This window comes from Erpetoichthys calabaricus, chromosome 3 (assembly GCF_900747795.2).
Source record: "Erpetoichthys calabaricus chromosome 3, fErpCal1.3, whole genome shotgun sequence".
In the NCBI taxonomy this organism is placed as follows: domain Eukaryota; kingdom Metazoa; phylum Chordata; class Cladistia; order Polypteriformes; family Polypteridae; genus Erpetoichthys; species Erpetoichthys calabaricus.
Genome location: NC_041396.2, coordinates 268,074,099 through 268,091,392, shown reverse-complemented (window position 1 = coordinate 268,091,392; position 17,294 = coordinate 268,074,099). Strand labels below are relative to the sequence as shown.

The window sequence follows — 17,294 nt, the reverse complement described above, 5'->3', positions numbered from 1 at the left end:
CTGAAACTCAAATTGTGAACAAGAAGGAAGCATAGTTGTGTAGGAGCGTGTTTGTTTTGGGGGTGGCGCAGTGAACAGTTGTTAGCGACACAGGTTTGGACACTATCTTTAAAGAATTTTTCAGTTTCCATGTGGGTTTTCTTCAAGTACTCTTTTTTTCTTACATCATATAGTTCTGTGGCTTAGGAAACAAAGTATATGGCAAGCCGAATAAACATTTAAAGATGTCTCAAAAAGCATGCAAGGTCAGTTTGAGATAACTGAAAATATACTTGAGAAACCTTGAAATACATATGCAGTTATTTTGAGATATCTGAAAATGTATTTTAAACAAAACAAACAAAAAATAAACAAAATCAAGAAACAAAGCAGCATGATGATACTCAGTGAGTGGACATTTGTTTTTTTAAGTGCCAAATGCAAATAACAAAAAAGGCTGTACTGGCTGTTTGGCAGAAATGTTATGATTACAATACTGCAGTGGGCTGGCACCCTGCCCAGGGTTTGTTCCTGCCTTGTGCCCTGTGTTGGCTGGGATTGGCTCCAGCTGACCCCTGTGACCTTGGGTTAGGATATAGCGGGTTGGACGATGACTGACTGACTGACTTATTATAATAATTAGCATGCCATTTAACATCTATTTTATATTTTCTGGTCTCCTCATTAGGGACAGTTCTGGGCAATTCACTATTCACCCGGACAGGAAACCAAGGAAAGGGCTGGAAACTGGCAGAAGTTCGCTTTAACAAGAGTGGTCAAGTTCAGGCAAGTAATCTGGGCTGTGTTTAAGGCTGTTTCAATTTTATTCTGGTGTAAGGTTTCTAAACTCTTTTGGGACTCCCCCCAATGGGACGACACGTCGAAGAGCGTCCTGAAGTGCGATTTCCACGTCTATGGAAGGCAGTTTATCAGTTGCCGGGGCAACTACGGGCTCCCAACACGGAAGTGGCTTGCAGCTAAAGCAGATCCGAGTCAATCGCGGTCATGCTATAGGTGCTTGCCATCAATGGGTGATGCAAGAAACATTATAAATGCAGGGAACAGGATTGCTTGGCCACTAACCTGGCCGCAACCCTACCTGATTGCTGCGTCTGTGTATAGGAGAGTGGTAGATCCCACTACAATAAATAACCGTGCTGTTCCTGTTTCAAGCTGAATAAAGCTGGTTTGGCTGGTATGGCTAAAGTACTGAGACTCAGCTTCATGTTTTGGGGTGTAAGACAGGGACTCGCACGTCACACTGGTCAAAGCAGTTTTTTAGTATATTATATGAAATAACCTCAAGAGTAAAGGCTGATTATTGGTTTTCTTTATTTGCCATTATGGGAATTGGTACATGGGTTCTGTTAGTAGTGAGCACTTTATATTCACATTAAAGTTATATCACTAGCACTTCTAAACAGTAAGTTCAGTTGATTGTAAAAATCAGTTTAATTGTTCAAAGATATTAATTGTTTTATACAAATTGCTAGAGCCTTTGTTGAACAAGGATAAATGTAAAGCAACTTGCAAAATAAACATGGTAAAAAAAATAACTCAGTTATTCATTTAAGACCTGTTGTTTATTATGCAGATATAAGTACCAGAGTCATTCCCATCATCAACAGGTAAAATCCCATCTAAAGCATATTCATCACAAGACATACCTATACATACAAGACCGATAAGCTTAAGCAGGATTTTTCCCTGATGGCAAAAGAATTTTTAATCTTAAATTTAAAAATGTATTACTTGATTGTAAACTGCCATTTAAAAATTTTGCTGCAATTGTCTTTGTTAAAACTAATATATAGTATTGTTCATACCATTACAAACTCACAGAAAATCTGATTTTTATCTTTCTTTTTAGCTTGCCTTTTTCCTATGCTTTGCACTTTTCACTTGGCTGTCTGGTTAATCTCTAATTGCTGAATCATACATTGTACCTCACTAGTTAGCCTCTTACTTAAATTCTCCATTTTGCTTTCAGTACCATTCACATTTCACACCTTTCTCTAGTTAGTGAAATTTGGCTGCAGGTGACAAAAAACAAGGTCTAAGCACAATGCCACATTACAGAATGACACTCATACAATTCTTCTTCTTTCCATAGTTTGTAATAGAAGGAGTGTATGGAGAGACTGATAAAACTGACATTGCAGTGGACAGTGTGTGCATCGCCCAATGTCAAGGTAAGCAAGAAGCCTTTTTTGATGAGGTACTGGCCAGAGTTAGGAATTCTCTAAATCAGGGGATTTCAACCCTTTTTCTTTGAGTACCACCCCCAGGAATTGAAATGTTTTTCAGCTGAGCAATTCAAATGTGTTTGCATTGTGGACATTTTGAAACAGTTTAAAGATGACATATGGAGCATTTCCTTTCGGTACTGGTGACCTGTCCAACAGTGCCTGTCTAGAGCAGCTGAGATAGACACCCACTTCCAACCATCCTAAAATGGATAAGCTGGTTATAAAATGGACAGACACACAACTGTTGCCATGTTGATCAAAGGATGAATGTGAAGCCTGCATTCATTAATTGGGGCTATGTATGGTGCTCGATTATAAGGTGATTAATTTGGCCATTATTTCAACTCCCTAATTCAAATGTGTGACATTACAAGTTAAAATGACTGCAAATGACAGCTTATTGGTCACTTCGTCGTGTATTAAAGCAAATTGAATGTCTATTATTTCTGAACCGATTCCATAGTCACAGAAAAGTGTTAATAATAGAAAGCTTTTATCCTTGAAAATGCAACAGGATTTTACCACTACCATGTTATTCTTCCCCTGTGCAAAAAGGAGAAATCCTTACACCCCTTAAAGCAGATGGTCTTCTTGATTTGCAACTGCAAATCCAAAATCTTTTTCTCTCTCTTACTCAGCTTTTGCTTCAGCTTGCCTTTGCTGATTCGTTTTGTGCTCCCACACATATCATCTTTTAACTGTTTGAATACTGTTTGCATGTAAGCTGCAAGTTAATACTCTTAACTTTTGGAAGAATGTACCCTAACATAAGCAGCATATGCTAACAATAAGCAAGAGTTTATACTTGGCCTCATACAATTTTCAGGCTTCAATGTCAGATGCATATGTTGTTTCAACAATCCTCTTTTGTTCTCATTTTTGGATATTCTCTTTTTAGTGTTTGTGGTGAGGATGTCTATGGCTCATATTACAGTGTCTTGAAATCATCATTAAATATATACTTATTAACCTCCTTATGCACTCTATGATAAATGTTTAAGCAGTACTTCTGCCTCTATAATTTCCAAATCAATAAGTACTTCCTTAGTAGTCCCTGTTACGTTTTGGAGGCTAATAGTACCACCAGGTGAGTTTGCTCCATGATGCTTTGTTATCAAGTCTCTGTACAATGTCAAGCAAGTACCCTAAAACATACTCTAAAAACTGAAAAAAGTACAAACCTTTACAGGTAAACAAAATTAACCCATTCTTATCATGGCCCATAATTTTCAAATCAAATCCAAGAGAGAGCAGTACAAAATAAGTTTGCATGCAATAAACCCCACAATTCAAAGTGACACATTTTGCTCACACATTTACTTTATTATTACATATCAGACAGAAATGCATCTCAAATCTACAACACTTCCCCTTCTCTTTATCAGTAAGTCACATGCACCCTGTGTGTTTGCAAATTGATCTAATTTACACCTTTGCAAACCACTGTTATGCTTCGCTGGTTTACATTAAGTATTCATAGCATGGCATAATAGTGTCTAATAGGGTAACTTTTATTAAGCATGTTATTATTATTATTATTATTATTATTATTATTGTAGCTAGGATGACACAGTCTTGTGCTAAGATAGGGAGACTAGTCTATATCATTTCCTATGTGTAAACCTTTGCCCTAATCTGAAAATCACTGTGAATTTTATTTATTTCCTTTGTACTTCATGTCATTCAACAGCTGTACCTCCAACCACTGCCAGACCTCCTCCACAATCCAGCACGATTTTGCCTACAGCATCAACATTCAGTTCAACGAATAAACCTTCCACAGGATCTACTGCTGTTTCACTAAGCACCACATCAGAGAAGCCAACCACAGTGTTTGCTACTACTAAACCATCTACCTATTCCATTCCAACACAGTCAACTGTTGCTGCTACAGAGACCGATATCACTTTGATAACATCTTCTGTAACATCGACATCTAAAACAACATTTGGATCAACTACAACCAAAGGAGCAATATTATCAACAACAGAGAAAACAACTATAGCTTCAACAGCAACAGTGAAGCCGACCATAGGCTCAACTTTCACAATGAAGCCAACGACAGTCTTGACAGCCACAGTAAAGCCAAGTCCTACTACCTCTATACCAGCCACTTACTCTACAACCGTCACGTTGGTCACCTCAGTAAAGCCCAGCATCCCCACAACAGACACCTCAACAGCAAGCACAGTAGTCACTGCAAAACCAAGCACACAGTCTACAACCGTAAAAGGTACATCCCCTATGGGTACAACACAGCCTACCACTTTCTTAAGCGCAAGTTCTGCAGCCCCGATAAATCCGAGTACATATACCACGACTTCAGTTACATCAAGTGCATCCTCTGCAAATGCAGAAAAGCCAAGTACGGACTCCTTAACCACAACAAATAAAAATACATCTTCCACCACCATAGATGCAACAACCTCAGCAAAGCTGACCACGCTGTTAACAGAAAGGCCTACGACATCTACTTCGAACCCTACATTTGCTCCAACAATGACTACTAAGCCTCCAGGTATGTATTGGAATTCCTGAGGAACACTTTCATAATGTAACAAGTTAAAAATTGATAATTTAATACTATAGATGACAGCAAAAAGAAAAAATGTAGGACATACATCGTCAAGGCAATACAGTCTAGCTGTGGACCTCCAGTGCACCACTCAATTGAAGAGGTTGTTGCTTTATATTATACGTCAGTGATAATACCTGCTTACATGACAGACAGAGTAAGATCAGGGTTGTGGGAGGGTTATCTGACTCAAGTCAAGTAAAGAACGTGACAAAAACCTGAAAGCCATTTGGCCGTCCAGCAGAGCTACTAAATCGTGGTGCTGTGGTGGTCCACATCTGGACATCTGGACTCATCTCTGTCAAGGAGAATTTTCACTTGAAATAATACTTTTTTTTACTAACTCAATGTAAAATCAGCTGTTTTGTTTCAATATTTATATAATCACTTATTTGAACATAATTGCTTCTTTTCATCAAACTTCATCCAGATTGTACTGTTCTCTGCGGCTTTATGCAGTGAGTCCACTTGATGTCATTTCTTGTGCTTTTCAGTGATCTGTCCACCTAACTCTCACTATGTCATCTGTGGTCCATCCTGCTTCTCCACCTGTGAGACTCCAAACCCCAACTGTACTGGTTCATGTACTACAGGCTGCTTTTGTGACCCTGGCTATCTGTACCAGGGCAGCAAGTGTGTTCCTGTTGATAAGTGTGGCTGCATCAGCAATGGCATTTACTTTGAGGTAAGAAGGAAACATGTTTACTACAAACCTGCGTCAGTATGCATGCTAAGTGCTTAAGTAAGAGAGTCCCCAATGTCAGCCAGATGTGCCTTTGGAAGCTCTAGTTGTATGAATCCATTTCTGTGATACACTGGGGATATTCTTTATTTACAGGAAACTAATGTTTCTATTGAAGTTTTGTCCATTTAACCATCCCTGAACTTGCTTATCCAGATAACAAACTGGTAGTACTGGGTGTCTTGGAGGAACAATCTCTGCAAAAGTCATCATCCCATAGCATAACACACTTATATACCCACACTCACTCATACCTCCCAATACTTAATGTGAATAGTACAGAATGATAGTACAGAAATCTTTTTCACTTCAACAATTCTTTTTGAGTATGTCTAAGTGTTATTATTATAAGTCCAGTTTAAACTTAGAATATAAGGATGTCAGTCTTCCTGTTTATACAGTTAATCAGTAGTACAGTGGATCACTAAGTACAAAAAAAAAAATAACTGGAAAAAAGGCAGATTTCTAATGCTCCAATTCACAGTTACAGAGGTCAGAAGCACAAGGCACAGTTCAGAAACCAATCATTGATGGGATGCTAGTTCATCATGGAATAATCTAATGCACACACCCAGTCATGTAGAGCAAGCCAGTTTAGAGTGGTCAATTAACCTAATAGCCATGTTGCATTATATGACTTTTCCAGTAATTTTCACTCACAGGCTTCATTTATATAATCTTAGTGAGTCAGAGGCAGTCACAGCATGCTCCCATAATCTTTAACATACCCTGCGACTCAGTATAACCTGCCTGCAACTCAGATTTCATTTTGTCATAAGTTTAAAGGGACAGGCTTGTGTGAGTGTGAGAGCTGAAAACCAGTGAGTGGTCACCCAGAAGTTCAATGCATATAAATGCAGCTATGAGGAATAAGGAATGGAAGTGTTTTGGAACTGACAAATAGAGAAGAGACTCATCTGTCTGATGTTGTGGTTTTACAGAATCGGGAAAAAGAAAAACTAGGACAGAGATTACGGCTTTACTGTAATCCGCATATCTCTATCAGGCAGCATGTTATTGTTTGACAGAAAAGGGGCAAGCTTGCAATACTCTGGAAATGTGAAACTGTACTGGAAAGTCTTTATTCAGTTGTCTAATTAGACTGACCCTGTGATAACTAGTCTTGTAATATAACATGCTCAGGCGACAAGATCAGCAACTGCAGTTGTCAAGTTTGACAACCCCTCTGACTTGAAGTTGTGCAATATGAAATCAGTTTAAGATGTTTGGAATATGGCATTAAATAGGAGACTGAGGAGGAAAAGCCCCCACAGATACAGGAAGAATGTGCATTATTCTTTAATGTTCATCAGATATATAACACAAGAGACAGGTTTATGAATAAATGAGAACAACAATAAAGGATTTATTACAAATATAACAAAATTAGTGCAAAATATATATCAATATATGTATCAATATCAGTGCAAAAATATTGCTAAAAGGGATGAAAATTTTGATCAGACTTCTTAAACCAGTGCTTCTCAACCTGTGGGGGTGCGAGATATCTACAAGGTGGGTGCGAAAAAAAATGGAAATCGAAGTAGAAGATATTTATTGAAACAAACTTGTTTATTGAAACTGTTTATGGTTAAAAAAATCACACAGAGTATGTCGACTATTGGCTCTGTGGCATTAGTGTAAATGACCGCAAAATCATTCTGCACGTAGGGGACAAAATAACGTAAAATACTAGATGTGTGGAGAAACTGTTAAGAAATAATGGAAAGCAAACGCTGATCTCTAAAATGGTAATTTTTAAAATTGTTGCACCCTTGGTAAATGGAGCAATGTACGCAATTCATTATATGTTGTTTCATTTATTCATTTATTCTGTTTCTTTCAAAAATGTCAAAAAATGTGTTTTTATATTTCTTGTTTATAGTTTTCATGGTGCTCGTGAAGATATATCAACTTTAACAAAGAATGTAAAGTTTAAGAGGTGAATAAAGATAAAGGCACTAGTCTGCGACTCTCTGCATGTCGATTCAATTAAATCAAGGGCTGCTACAATTAACGGCGTCACTTGTCATTTCAAGACATCTAGACACGTGTATAGGCCTGTCTGCCCGTAAGCAAACATCATAATTCAAGTACATTTGTCTCTCTTACCATTATATGTAACTTCTGCAATCGCTAATATGTCAGTTATTGTTTTTAGAAATAACTGATAGTATTCTTATGAGTATTTACAGTATAATATTTGTAATTAAATTTTTATTAATATAGAATGGAATAATTTTAAATGTGGAATAATTAAAAATTAGTAAAAAAAATTCATGAAATTTAACGAAAACCAAAGAAATGTTTGAATTTTACATATATTTTATCACATGGATTTTAATTTTAAATGTGTCACATGTGTGACTGTATATTTTAATGATAAAAGAATATTAGCGATGCCCCAGTCTGATCCAGACTTGAGCATTTCTGCCAATAGTGCATTCCCATATTAAAATTTAAGTGTTGTTGGGTACATCTCAATATAATCAAAAATATGAAAATGTGCATAAAAACTTTAGGGGGGGGCACCACAAAAAATAATATGACAAAAAAATGGGGCACACATGGTAAAAGGTTGAGGAACACTGTCTTAAACGATAGTCAACTACCTTTGATTGCTTAATGACTATTTTTTACCAATAAAAGAGATCCTATTTAATAATGAGACAAATAATGCAAAGGTAAATTTCCCAGATAAAATTGTATTTATCTATTATACACAAAAAGATTTTCTTAAATGTTAGGTGATTCAGGCAACAAAATGTTTGTTTACCTTACTGAAAAGCATTTTATATATTTCTTCTTAAGAATAGGATCATGCTAACATATTCGAAAGTCATCCATGTGCACAACCTATTAAGTGTCAGACAAGTAGTTGACAAAAGCCACTCTGATAGCTTTGATATCCTAGGTATGCTCAGGTAGTATCTCATCAATTAACAAACATGTTAAATCTGCAAGTGACTGCTACTAGAAGTGCATAAGAGAAACATAATACTGAAGCCCAAATCACGAGGGTAAACGAATTAGTGGTCACAATGTGATGCGCATTGTAATAAACATATCCAACCACTTGGCTTGAAGATCTATATGTCTGCACAGCAGTTGTCAGCAGCATGTTTGGCTGAAAGATGTTGTGTCATTAGTATCACTCGTTCCACTAGCCAGTCTTCATCTATGTATAGTAGTTACACATTATTGTTTAGAATGTAATATAATTCTTAGTTGTTAAAGCAGTTTTAAAGTAATTTGTAAGTGCAAGCTTATTGACTGCAACTAGATTGGCTTTCTCCTCTGGTTTCTTCTTGGTAAAATATTTTTGCATATGGCTGATAACAGCACCTCTACAATAAATGTGGTACTATGGATCAAAATAATCTATTAGCTGCTAAAAACCTTTTTTTCAATTACGTATGGTGATTGGTAACACATCATAGCCTATCATTGTAGAAACCTTCCTTACTATTGATATGGTAGATTGCTGCAGTCCAACACTACAAGTGGCATTGGGGTGGAAATTCTATGAAACTAAAGACGCTTAAGCTTCAGATCCCCTAATCCTGGAGGGGCTTCTGAAGCAAAAAAGATTTTGAGTGTCTAATGAATGAGAAGAGTTTAAAAAAAAAAAATAATAAAAAAAATAATAATAATATAGTGTAATTCAATAGAAAATAACAGTTAAAATAAAAATTTAAATATTTTTAAAGTATCAAAAGAAAATTAAAATTTGTAGTAATCTTTCATGGAACAACCCCATTGAAGAAGATAACAGTGGTAACCCAAACCTCGTTGCTAGTTGTGAAGGTGTCCCCATAACAGTTCAGGCTTCACTGCCTCAAAAATATAGGTCTGCCAAAGTCTGAGACATATGCATGTTTTATATCTGATAATGCATAGTAGCCATGCTATTTTTTTTATTTCAGTACTTCATCACCCTGTTGCTTGAAATGCTCAAAACTGGGCTAGCAAATGTCTAGTAAACCTTCATTTTCATTGAAGATGCTCGTACTGCATCAGGATATGAAACTAATGTGTAGCTAAAATGCTGCCATCTTGTGTTTATTTAAATAAATAGCAAGTTTCAAAGCATATCAGGTTTTGCAAAGCAGCAAGGCATTAAAATTATATAATTAATAAGATTATTCAATTTAAACTTTCAACATACAGTATATTAATTAAACTGAGGTTAATTGTTGACATCAGTAATTTCCACCAACTCATAAAATAATACTGAGTTTTTTTATTTTTTGTATTGTTGTAATACGATAATAGTCACTGAGCAGACAAATATATTAAGAATCGCAATGAAGAAACAGAATATACAAAAAAGGATACATCAAATATTCAGGTAATACTATTCTGAGGTCATTATTGTTAGTATTTGCAGGTAGATTTTTTAAAAGTAACTGTTTCAGATACAGAGAACAAAGTGATTCAAAAAAGGCTGAAAGCAAATATATTACCCTGACCTGATAACATTTATTTAACTATTTCTAGTAACTCAAATGACCTAGCTTCATGTGTAAAACATCCATCCATCCATTGTCCAACCCGCTGAATACGAATACAGGGTCACGGGGGTCTGCTGGAGCCAATCCCAGCCAACACAGGGCACAAGGCGGGAACCAATCCCGGGCAGGGTGCCAACCCACCGCAGATTTGTTTATTTATTCATTCCAAAATTCATTGTTTGAAGAAGGACACCATATTGCACCCAGCAAATACGGGCCAGTTAGTGTAACACATATCAGACAAATCAACTGAAATAATTATAAATGAGAGAAGGACAAATAGATGGTATAGGTGAGGTGTGGCCACACAGTGTGAGTTTAGATGAGGGGATTGTGTTTTATTAATAGGCTATTGTTTTCTGAGGAAGTAACAAAAGCATTTGACTACAATTAAGTGTACAATACTACATATCATGATCTTCAACAACTATATCATAAACTCTCAAAATCTACTTGTCTACTCATGAGAGGCCAGTCATTAATCTACAAGAAGCAGGGATTCAGGGGATAGTTTACAGACTAAGGCACAATTAGGTGAAGCCCAGAAAACAAAATGTTATCATGCTCACAAATTTTTTCAGAACTAGTTGAGGTAAAAAATGCTACTCCACAGGTTAAGCAGCCGTTTTTGTTGTTGATATTTTATTTATATAAAAGGAGGGTGTGTAACAACCTCACCAACACAGTTCTGGGTTCAAATACATATTTTATATTCAAAAAATACCTATAACTGTTTTCTTCTTTTAGTGCCACACACTAATTCTTTTAAGTCTTTGATATTCACAGTCCTAAAGGTTAACATCAAAGGTGCCAACCTTTTCACAGTCACGTCAGTAATCTCACAAGGAGCAGATAGTTCCCAGGTTTCTAACAAACGTCTAACAAAATGGTAATACGACTGAAATAAGACGGCTTCAAAATTATCCAAAAATATTACAACTATGATAACTACAGAATCAAAATAAACAATTAATTAATTATTAAAGTCTGTTCTTGACAAAATTCAGGGACAGAACAATAAGTCCAAAATACACACAGGAAACTTCAGAAATTTTTTTTTACAAAGAACCAAACCAGAACATTAGCTTCCTTTATACTAATAAAGATGTTAAAAAATAGTAAGAAATCCAACACTAGAATGCTAAAAGCATGCTTTGTGTTGCCATCTTCTAAAGGCAATATGTGATGACATAACATGTTATGTGTCTTCCATATCACATGGCTGGCAACCAAAACTAGCAACAATGAACAAGATGGCCACAACCATTGAAACACAACACAAAATTGCAATGTATAGCTAAATAAAATGACTTCGCCAGAATAATAATAATAAAAAGCCCACTAAGGTCTGTGTGTCCAGTTCCTCAGAGCAATCTGATTGGTCCATTTGGCTCTGGTGTGATTGGCCAGAACACCCAAACTATGGAAGTACCTGGAGAAAGAGGAATACTGGGACAGTTTCTTGCCCAGGCCGATAGAGGGCAGCCCCCTTGGTTTTCAGCGGGGCCATGGACCTTTCCAGGGCCTTATTTGGTCGCACTTCCGCCACACCCGGAAGTGTGGCCAGAAGAAGCTTGTTAGGCACCTGGAGTCCATCCAGGTGCCTTATAAAAAGGAGCCGCCTCACTCCATGAGTGGCGAGAGTTGGGAGGAGAGGACAAAGCCCGAAGAGGAGTTGAGGGAGAAGGACTGGCAAGAAGGGACTGAAGTGCGTTGCGTTGTGTAGGTAGAAGCTGTAATTAAATGTGTGGTGTGTGGCAAATTTGTCTCCTGCATGTCTGTGTCTGGGTTAGGGAAGCAGTTTGCCCCCTAGTGGCTTACAAGATGCTATTGAAAATGGAAGTGCAAATGTGAGACATATGAGGAGGAGTAAAGGCACATGAGCCACGCTGGGAGAGTTGTCCTCCAGGACAGAAAGTATAAATTTGGACAGAAGGCAAGAAAGGTGCCTCAAAAATAATGACAGAGTCTGAAAAGCAGGCTTAATGGGAATTTGAGCAAGAGATGGGGCACCGGTGAGCAGACGTTCACACACACACACATACAAATATAGAAGAAAGGTGCATGTAGGGCAAGAGATTCGAGACTGCAAAATGGCTTCCAAAACCCATATTCATGACAAGCAGCACCTTTGAGAATTTCTTGACTTACCAATATTTTGGAACCATTTGATGAATAGGATACAAAATCTATGTCGGAATGAACGGTCTGTTCTCATCACAACTGTTACTTATTTTCTTGTGTTCTTTCCCTTCAGCCTGGACAAGTAATCTTGGAGGACGACTGCTCACAAGTGTGTCGCTGTGTTGGCAATTACACTTTCGAATGCACCAAAGCTGGCTGCTTACCCAATGAGGAGTGTCGCAATGTAAATGGCGTGCCAAGCTGCTATCCAAAAGGTAATGTCTAAATTTCATAGCTATGTGTGTTGTCTCCCTCTCTGAGCAGAGCTGTATGAAAACAGACATAATTTCTGCCATCTTAAATATATATTTGTATTAAAATGAATGGCAGTGCTTAACTCAGCCATTGGAAACTGATGCACATAGCAGAGCAAAATTGATGTTTGTGCAAAAAGAGGGGCTAATTTTGTAGACAAACAGGTGAAATACTCAGCAATCCGTGTATTAAATAAACACAAACTGAATGGTTATTTAATTATTTTTTGGCTAATTTTTCCTAAACGGTGTGCCATAACCTAAACCATGGGTGCGGTGTGAAACTCTCTTTTCTGAAGAGTGCATGTACTAGTCATTTTTGTTCATAGCATGATTTTAATCAGAGGGGAATTTTGCCTTCTAATAATGCTTAATTTGGCTTCTTCTGTTTGCTCCCATATTCAATATGTAAGTTTAAAATTCTGAAGATTTTACGCTGCAGTTCAGCATGAAGATTTGTGTTGGCTCACACAAAACAGCCAAAGTGGTGTGAGGCCTTCAAAAATAGCTAGAGAAACAGGCCTGACTCCCATCAACCAGGCCCAAGGAGGTGCACCAAGAGGCAGTCTATCTTTTATTTGAGTGGCAGGCTTTGGCCTGTCTACACTTGGGAGTTCAAGAGCACAAAGTCCCAAAAACGGTTGGGAAAAGCATCACAAGTGTGAGGATCCATCAACCTTTAGCTTGTGAAACATAAATGACAGACAAAAAATATAAAATAAAAGATTTATTTTCAAAAATTCTCTGCAGCACAAAAAGCTGTGAGAAGCACAAAAAGTCTAAAATATACAAAACCAGAAAGCAAAATCTAAACCAGATCATAGAGGTCAAAAAATTCAGAGAATCAACAATATACAATAATGACAAGAGAACTCCTCAACACCACCATGCGCATTCAATGAACTACCAGGGACTGTGTGCTCCCTCAGCAGTCCCATGATGGAAATGAACAAGTGACAGTGTCACTTGAGGGACCACCCACAAAACACAAGGAACAAGGTAAAACCAGCCTACAAATACAAAAAAAATCCTGCAAATACAAAAAATACATACAAATAAAATTATACACAAAACAATTAATTAATAAAAAGTAACAGTATTAACATTAACTAAAGAATGAAAAAAAAGAACAAAAAACATAAAACAGGAATTTGAATACCAGCCGAGGTGGAACCCTGGCTGAAACATAACAGTGCTTAACTCTCAGAATTCATAACTATAATCTGAAATATCCCAAAATACACTAACATGGGGATCACTCTCAACCCCTGACTTATATAGAACAAACCAACAAAAAATTATTTATAAAAGGAGGATTTATTTGAAGAGAAGAAAAGACAACAAAATTGTTAAGAAGAGCAAAAATAAGCAAAAAGGATTTGCCTAGATGATAATCCAAAGCAAATAAGCCCCAAAACAAAATTCACTAGAATAATTCAATAAACTGAGCAAAATAAGTTGAGAATCAGAACAAAAAATCCAAGAAAACACTATGAACAGCAAAAGGACTTCACTTCCCTGCCTGCCTTTATTGGCTGAGGGCGGTCCCTAAATGGGGATAGAAAGGTGGCACCGCCACTTGGAGATCCACTCACAAAATGCCAGGAACATCAGAGAACATAATTTATACACATAGAAACTAAATTAACATGAAATAAATAACAATAAATATAATCCTCTTTAATAAAACCCCTGTGTGCGTCCAGTGTCCGTGTGTGTGTGTCTTCTGGTGATGTGCGCATGCGCGGGGCACGGTGCGACGCTTCAAAGGCCGCCTGACGCGTCACACAAGACAGAGAGGACGGGACCTATAAAATATCGCGTGGCAGATCCAATCGGATTTTGGTAAATGAGGTAAGACCTAAAACAGAAAACACGAAAAATCCAGTCGGGTACTGAGACACAGAGACCAGCTTCCCTGTTGTTGTGCAAGTGTTCACTCTGAGGATGTCAGATTTGTGAATAAGAAGCTTGGTCCGGTAAAGTGTAAAGTGTCAGTCGTTGAAGGGGTTTTCCTAAATATACGAATTTTCATGATATTACAATACGATGACTTTTAAAAGTAGATTTATTTTTGCGCACATTACATCAGTTGCAGGGGAGAATCTGCTGATTGCCACTGTTGTGACAGAAAATTAAACACATATTACGGACAGTAAAGCCAGTATTACTGTCAGAGAAAATTACAGGCATTTTACGGAAAACATTTACTGAGGTAAAAGGTCCCTTGCCATGTAATATACACTGTTCCTACTAATGTTTATGGACTACTGTTCTAGCGCCCGTTATTGTAACTGGCTTAATGTCTAGTAGATAAATAATAATAAATTAAACAATAGGATCAATGCGATCAAAAATGAACAAAAAAGACAAAAAAGAAATTGAAACGTAAGCAGGGAGAAACCCTGTCTTAAGCATGACAATTAGTATTTTTTTCCTCAGTTTTCTTGCCAAGTGGTTATGACATTATTTAAACTTAACACTGTTGTTCCTTATAATATACCTGGTTGCTGATATACAGAAAAAGGTGCAAGTGATGTGACAGCTTGATTATCAATTTGTCGTTATTATGCCATAATCTGTTTCAGGCCATGTTGTATATTAAATTGATCTCATTTCAATAGGTTTCAGCAGCAGGAATAGAGCTGAGGCCTATGACAGCTACTAGTAAAGTGATTGATTCATCATTACTGTTGTCTGCAGCAGTATTTTCATATTTGCTGGTAGCTAGCTTGGAAATTTTCATCTAGAAAAGAAGAGCAGCTACTTGCCACTGAATGTGTGTTAAATGGTAATTTTAGGAGGGGAAAATATGACATCAGTCAAGGCTTTTGAAAATATCACCAGCATACAGTCAACAACAATATTTAACATGAGCAACTGGTTGCACATTCTGTGATCCTGAGGATAACTATAAATTTTAATTACAAGAGTTAGTTATAAACCTATAATGTTACAAAGAAAGCTGGTCACTTGACAATCCCAATTAATAGAGAAGGCTTTTGCAGATGAATGTTATAGTTTTTGGAGTGTCATACAGAAGTAGCAAAACTGAGCATTGCATACTAATTTTTATGTTATATTTTTACCTGCATCTATTGCAGTCTGTCATGAATATAAAAAATACACATCAACAATTAAAAAAATACTAATAATCTTCTTTGTTGCTTTTTTAATTATTCTGAATTGTACAATGATAATATGCAGCTTGCTAATACTGCTGTAGTTCTTTTTATATTTATTTTTATTTTTGGGATTGTATTCTATAATCCAGTGTGTCTTTTACAGATTCTTCTACATGTATAGTGACAGGTGACCCTCACTATGCCACCTTTGACCGCCGACATTATGATTTTATGGGGAATTGCAGTTACATCTTGTCAAAACCATGCAATGATAGTCAAGGACAGAACTTCACTGTATATGCTGATAATGAACATCGCTATGGCCAGATGAGTGTGACTTTCCTACGGGCTGTGCATATAGAAACCCAAGGAGTAGTTGTGACCATTCTCAAAGGAGGCACTGCCCAGGTGAGACTTTGTGAGCAGTGTTATTATTGCCAGATGTTTATATATTAGGGACTAAAGTCCATATACTCCCAGAGGATATATTGATTTTCTGAGTGACAATTGATACCATAATTAAATGAAAGATTAAGCAGTAGATAAAGACTTCTAAATTGAAGGAAAGTTAAAGAATTTAAAAAGGAATGAATAAACAGAAATCTACTTATATGTCTAATGGAAATACAGATGTGTTATTAGATGGAAAATTAGGGAGACCATCATTTTCAATTGTTTTTTCATCAGGTGGGTGATGGAAGTGCATATCTCACTTACCACTCTTTCCTCCCCACAGGTAGATGGAATTTCTGTAAATCTTCCATTTAACCCCAAACCTGAAGTGTTAGTCTTCCAGTCTGGAAGATACATACAGGTGGAGACAAGCTTTGGGTTAACAGTCCGATATGATGGGAACAATAATGCTGACATCAAAGTGACGAGCGAGTAAGTTTGTAATTTTGTCCCATCTTCCTTAAAGATGCACAGGAAACAGTAATTACACGCTAGCCCTATGCTTCACTTACTCCATTTGTGGGGTTTATTCCTTCAGGATACTGGGATGAGGTGGAAAAATAATATGGAAAAGATCAGGAGATGGAATGCAAGTCTTTAAATAGAGAAAATATTAAAACAAGGAGATCAATAATTCTGTTGCCAAAACCAACACAGTAGTTCAAATTCATGGCTTAAATGAAGAAAAGCAGGAATATGAAGCCAAACACACATTTAAATTGCAAAAAAACTTGTTTTGCTTTGTTTATATCCACAATCACTGATGCATAAAACACAGTGTGCTGGTAATAGCAACCGCATTGTTATAGTAGCACATGCAACCAAATTTAAAGGAATGACCAGGAGAGTAGCTGTCAAACAAGCATGAAATCAAGACCACAAACCTAAATAATGCACAAAACCGTACACATACCAATATGGTAATTAAGTAAAAGTAAGAAGTCAGAAGCTGTAAAGAGAAAAAGAAAAAATACAATACAATACAATAAAATGTATTTTTGTATAGCCCAAAATCACGCAGTGCCACAATGGGCTTTAACAGGCCCTGTTTTTTGACAGCCCCCCAGCCTTGATTCTCTAACAAGACAAGGAAAAACTCACAAAAAAAAGCCTTGTAGGGAAAAAATGGAAGAAACCTTTGGAAAGGCAGTTCAAGGAGAGACCCCTTTTCCAGGTAGGCTGGGCTTGCAGTGGGTGTCAAAAAGGGGTAAATACAATA

General features: G+C 36.9%; 1 protein-coding gene across 1 annotated transcript in view; it reads left to right on the top strand.

Annotated features, from left to right (window-relative positions):
• Nucleotides 1–17,294, top strand: part of zanl (zonadhesin, like) — a 124,011-nt gene that overhangs the window by 26,113 nt on the left and 80,604 nt on the right. Inside the window, exons 8-14 of the mRNA XM_051924772.1 lie at nucleotides 668–765; nucleotides 2,093–2,171; nucleotides 3,919–4,746; nucleotides 5,298–5,488; nucleotides 12,317–12,458; nucleotides 15,786–16,030; nucleotides 16,359–16,507. Coding sequence (XP_051780732.1) covers nucleotides 668–765; nucleotides 2,093–2,171; nucleotides 3,919–4,746; nucleotides 5,298–5,488; nucleotides 12,317–12,458; nucleotides 15,786–16,030; nucleotides 16,359–16,507 — 1,732 coding nt within the window. The remainder of the gene's footprint in view (nucleotides 1–667; nucleotides 766–2,092; nucleotides 2,172–3,918; nucleotides 4,747–5,297; nucleotides 5,489–12,316; nucleotides 12,459–15,785; nucleotides 16,031–16,358; nucleotides 16,508–17,294) is intronic.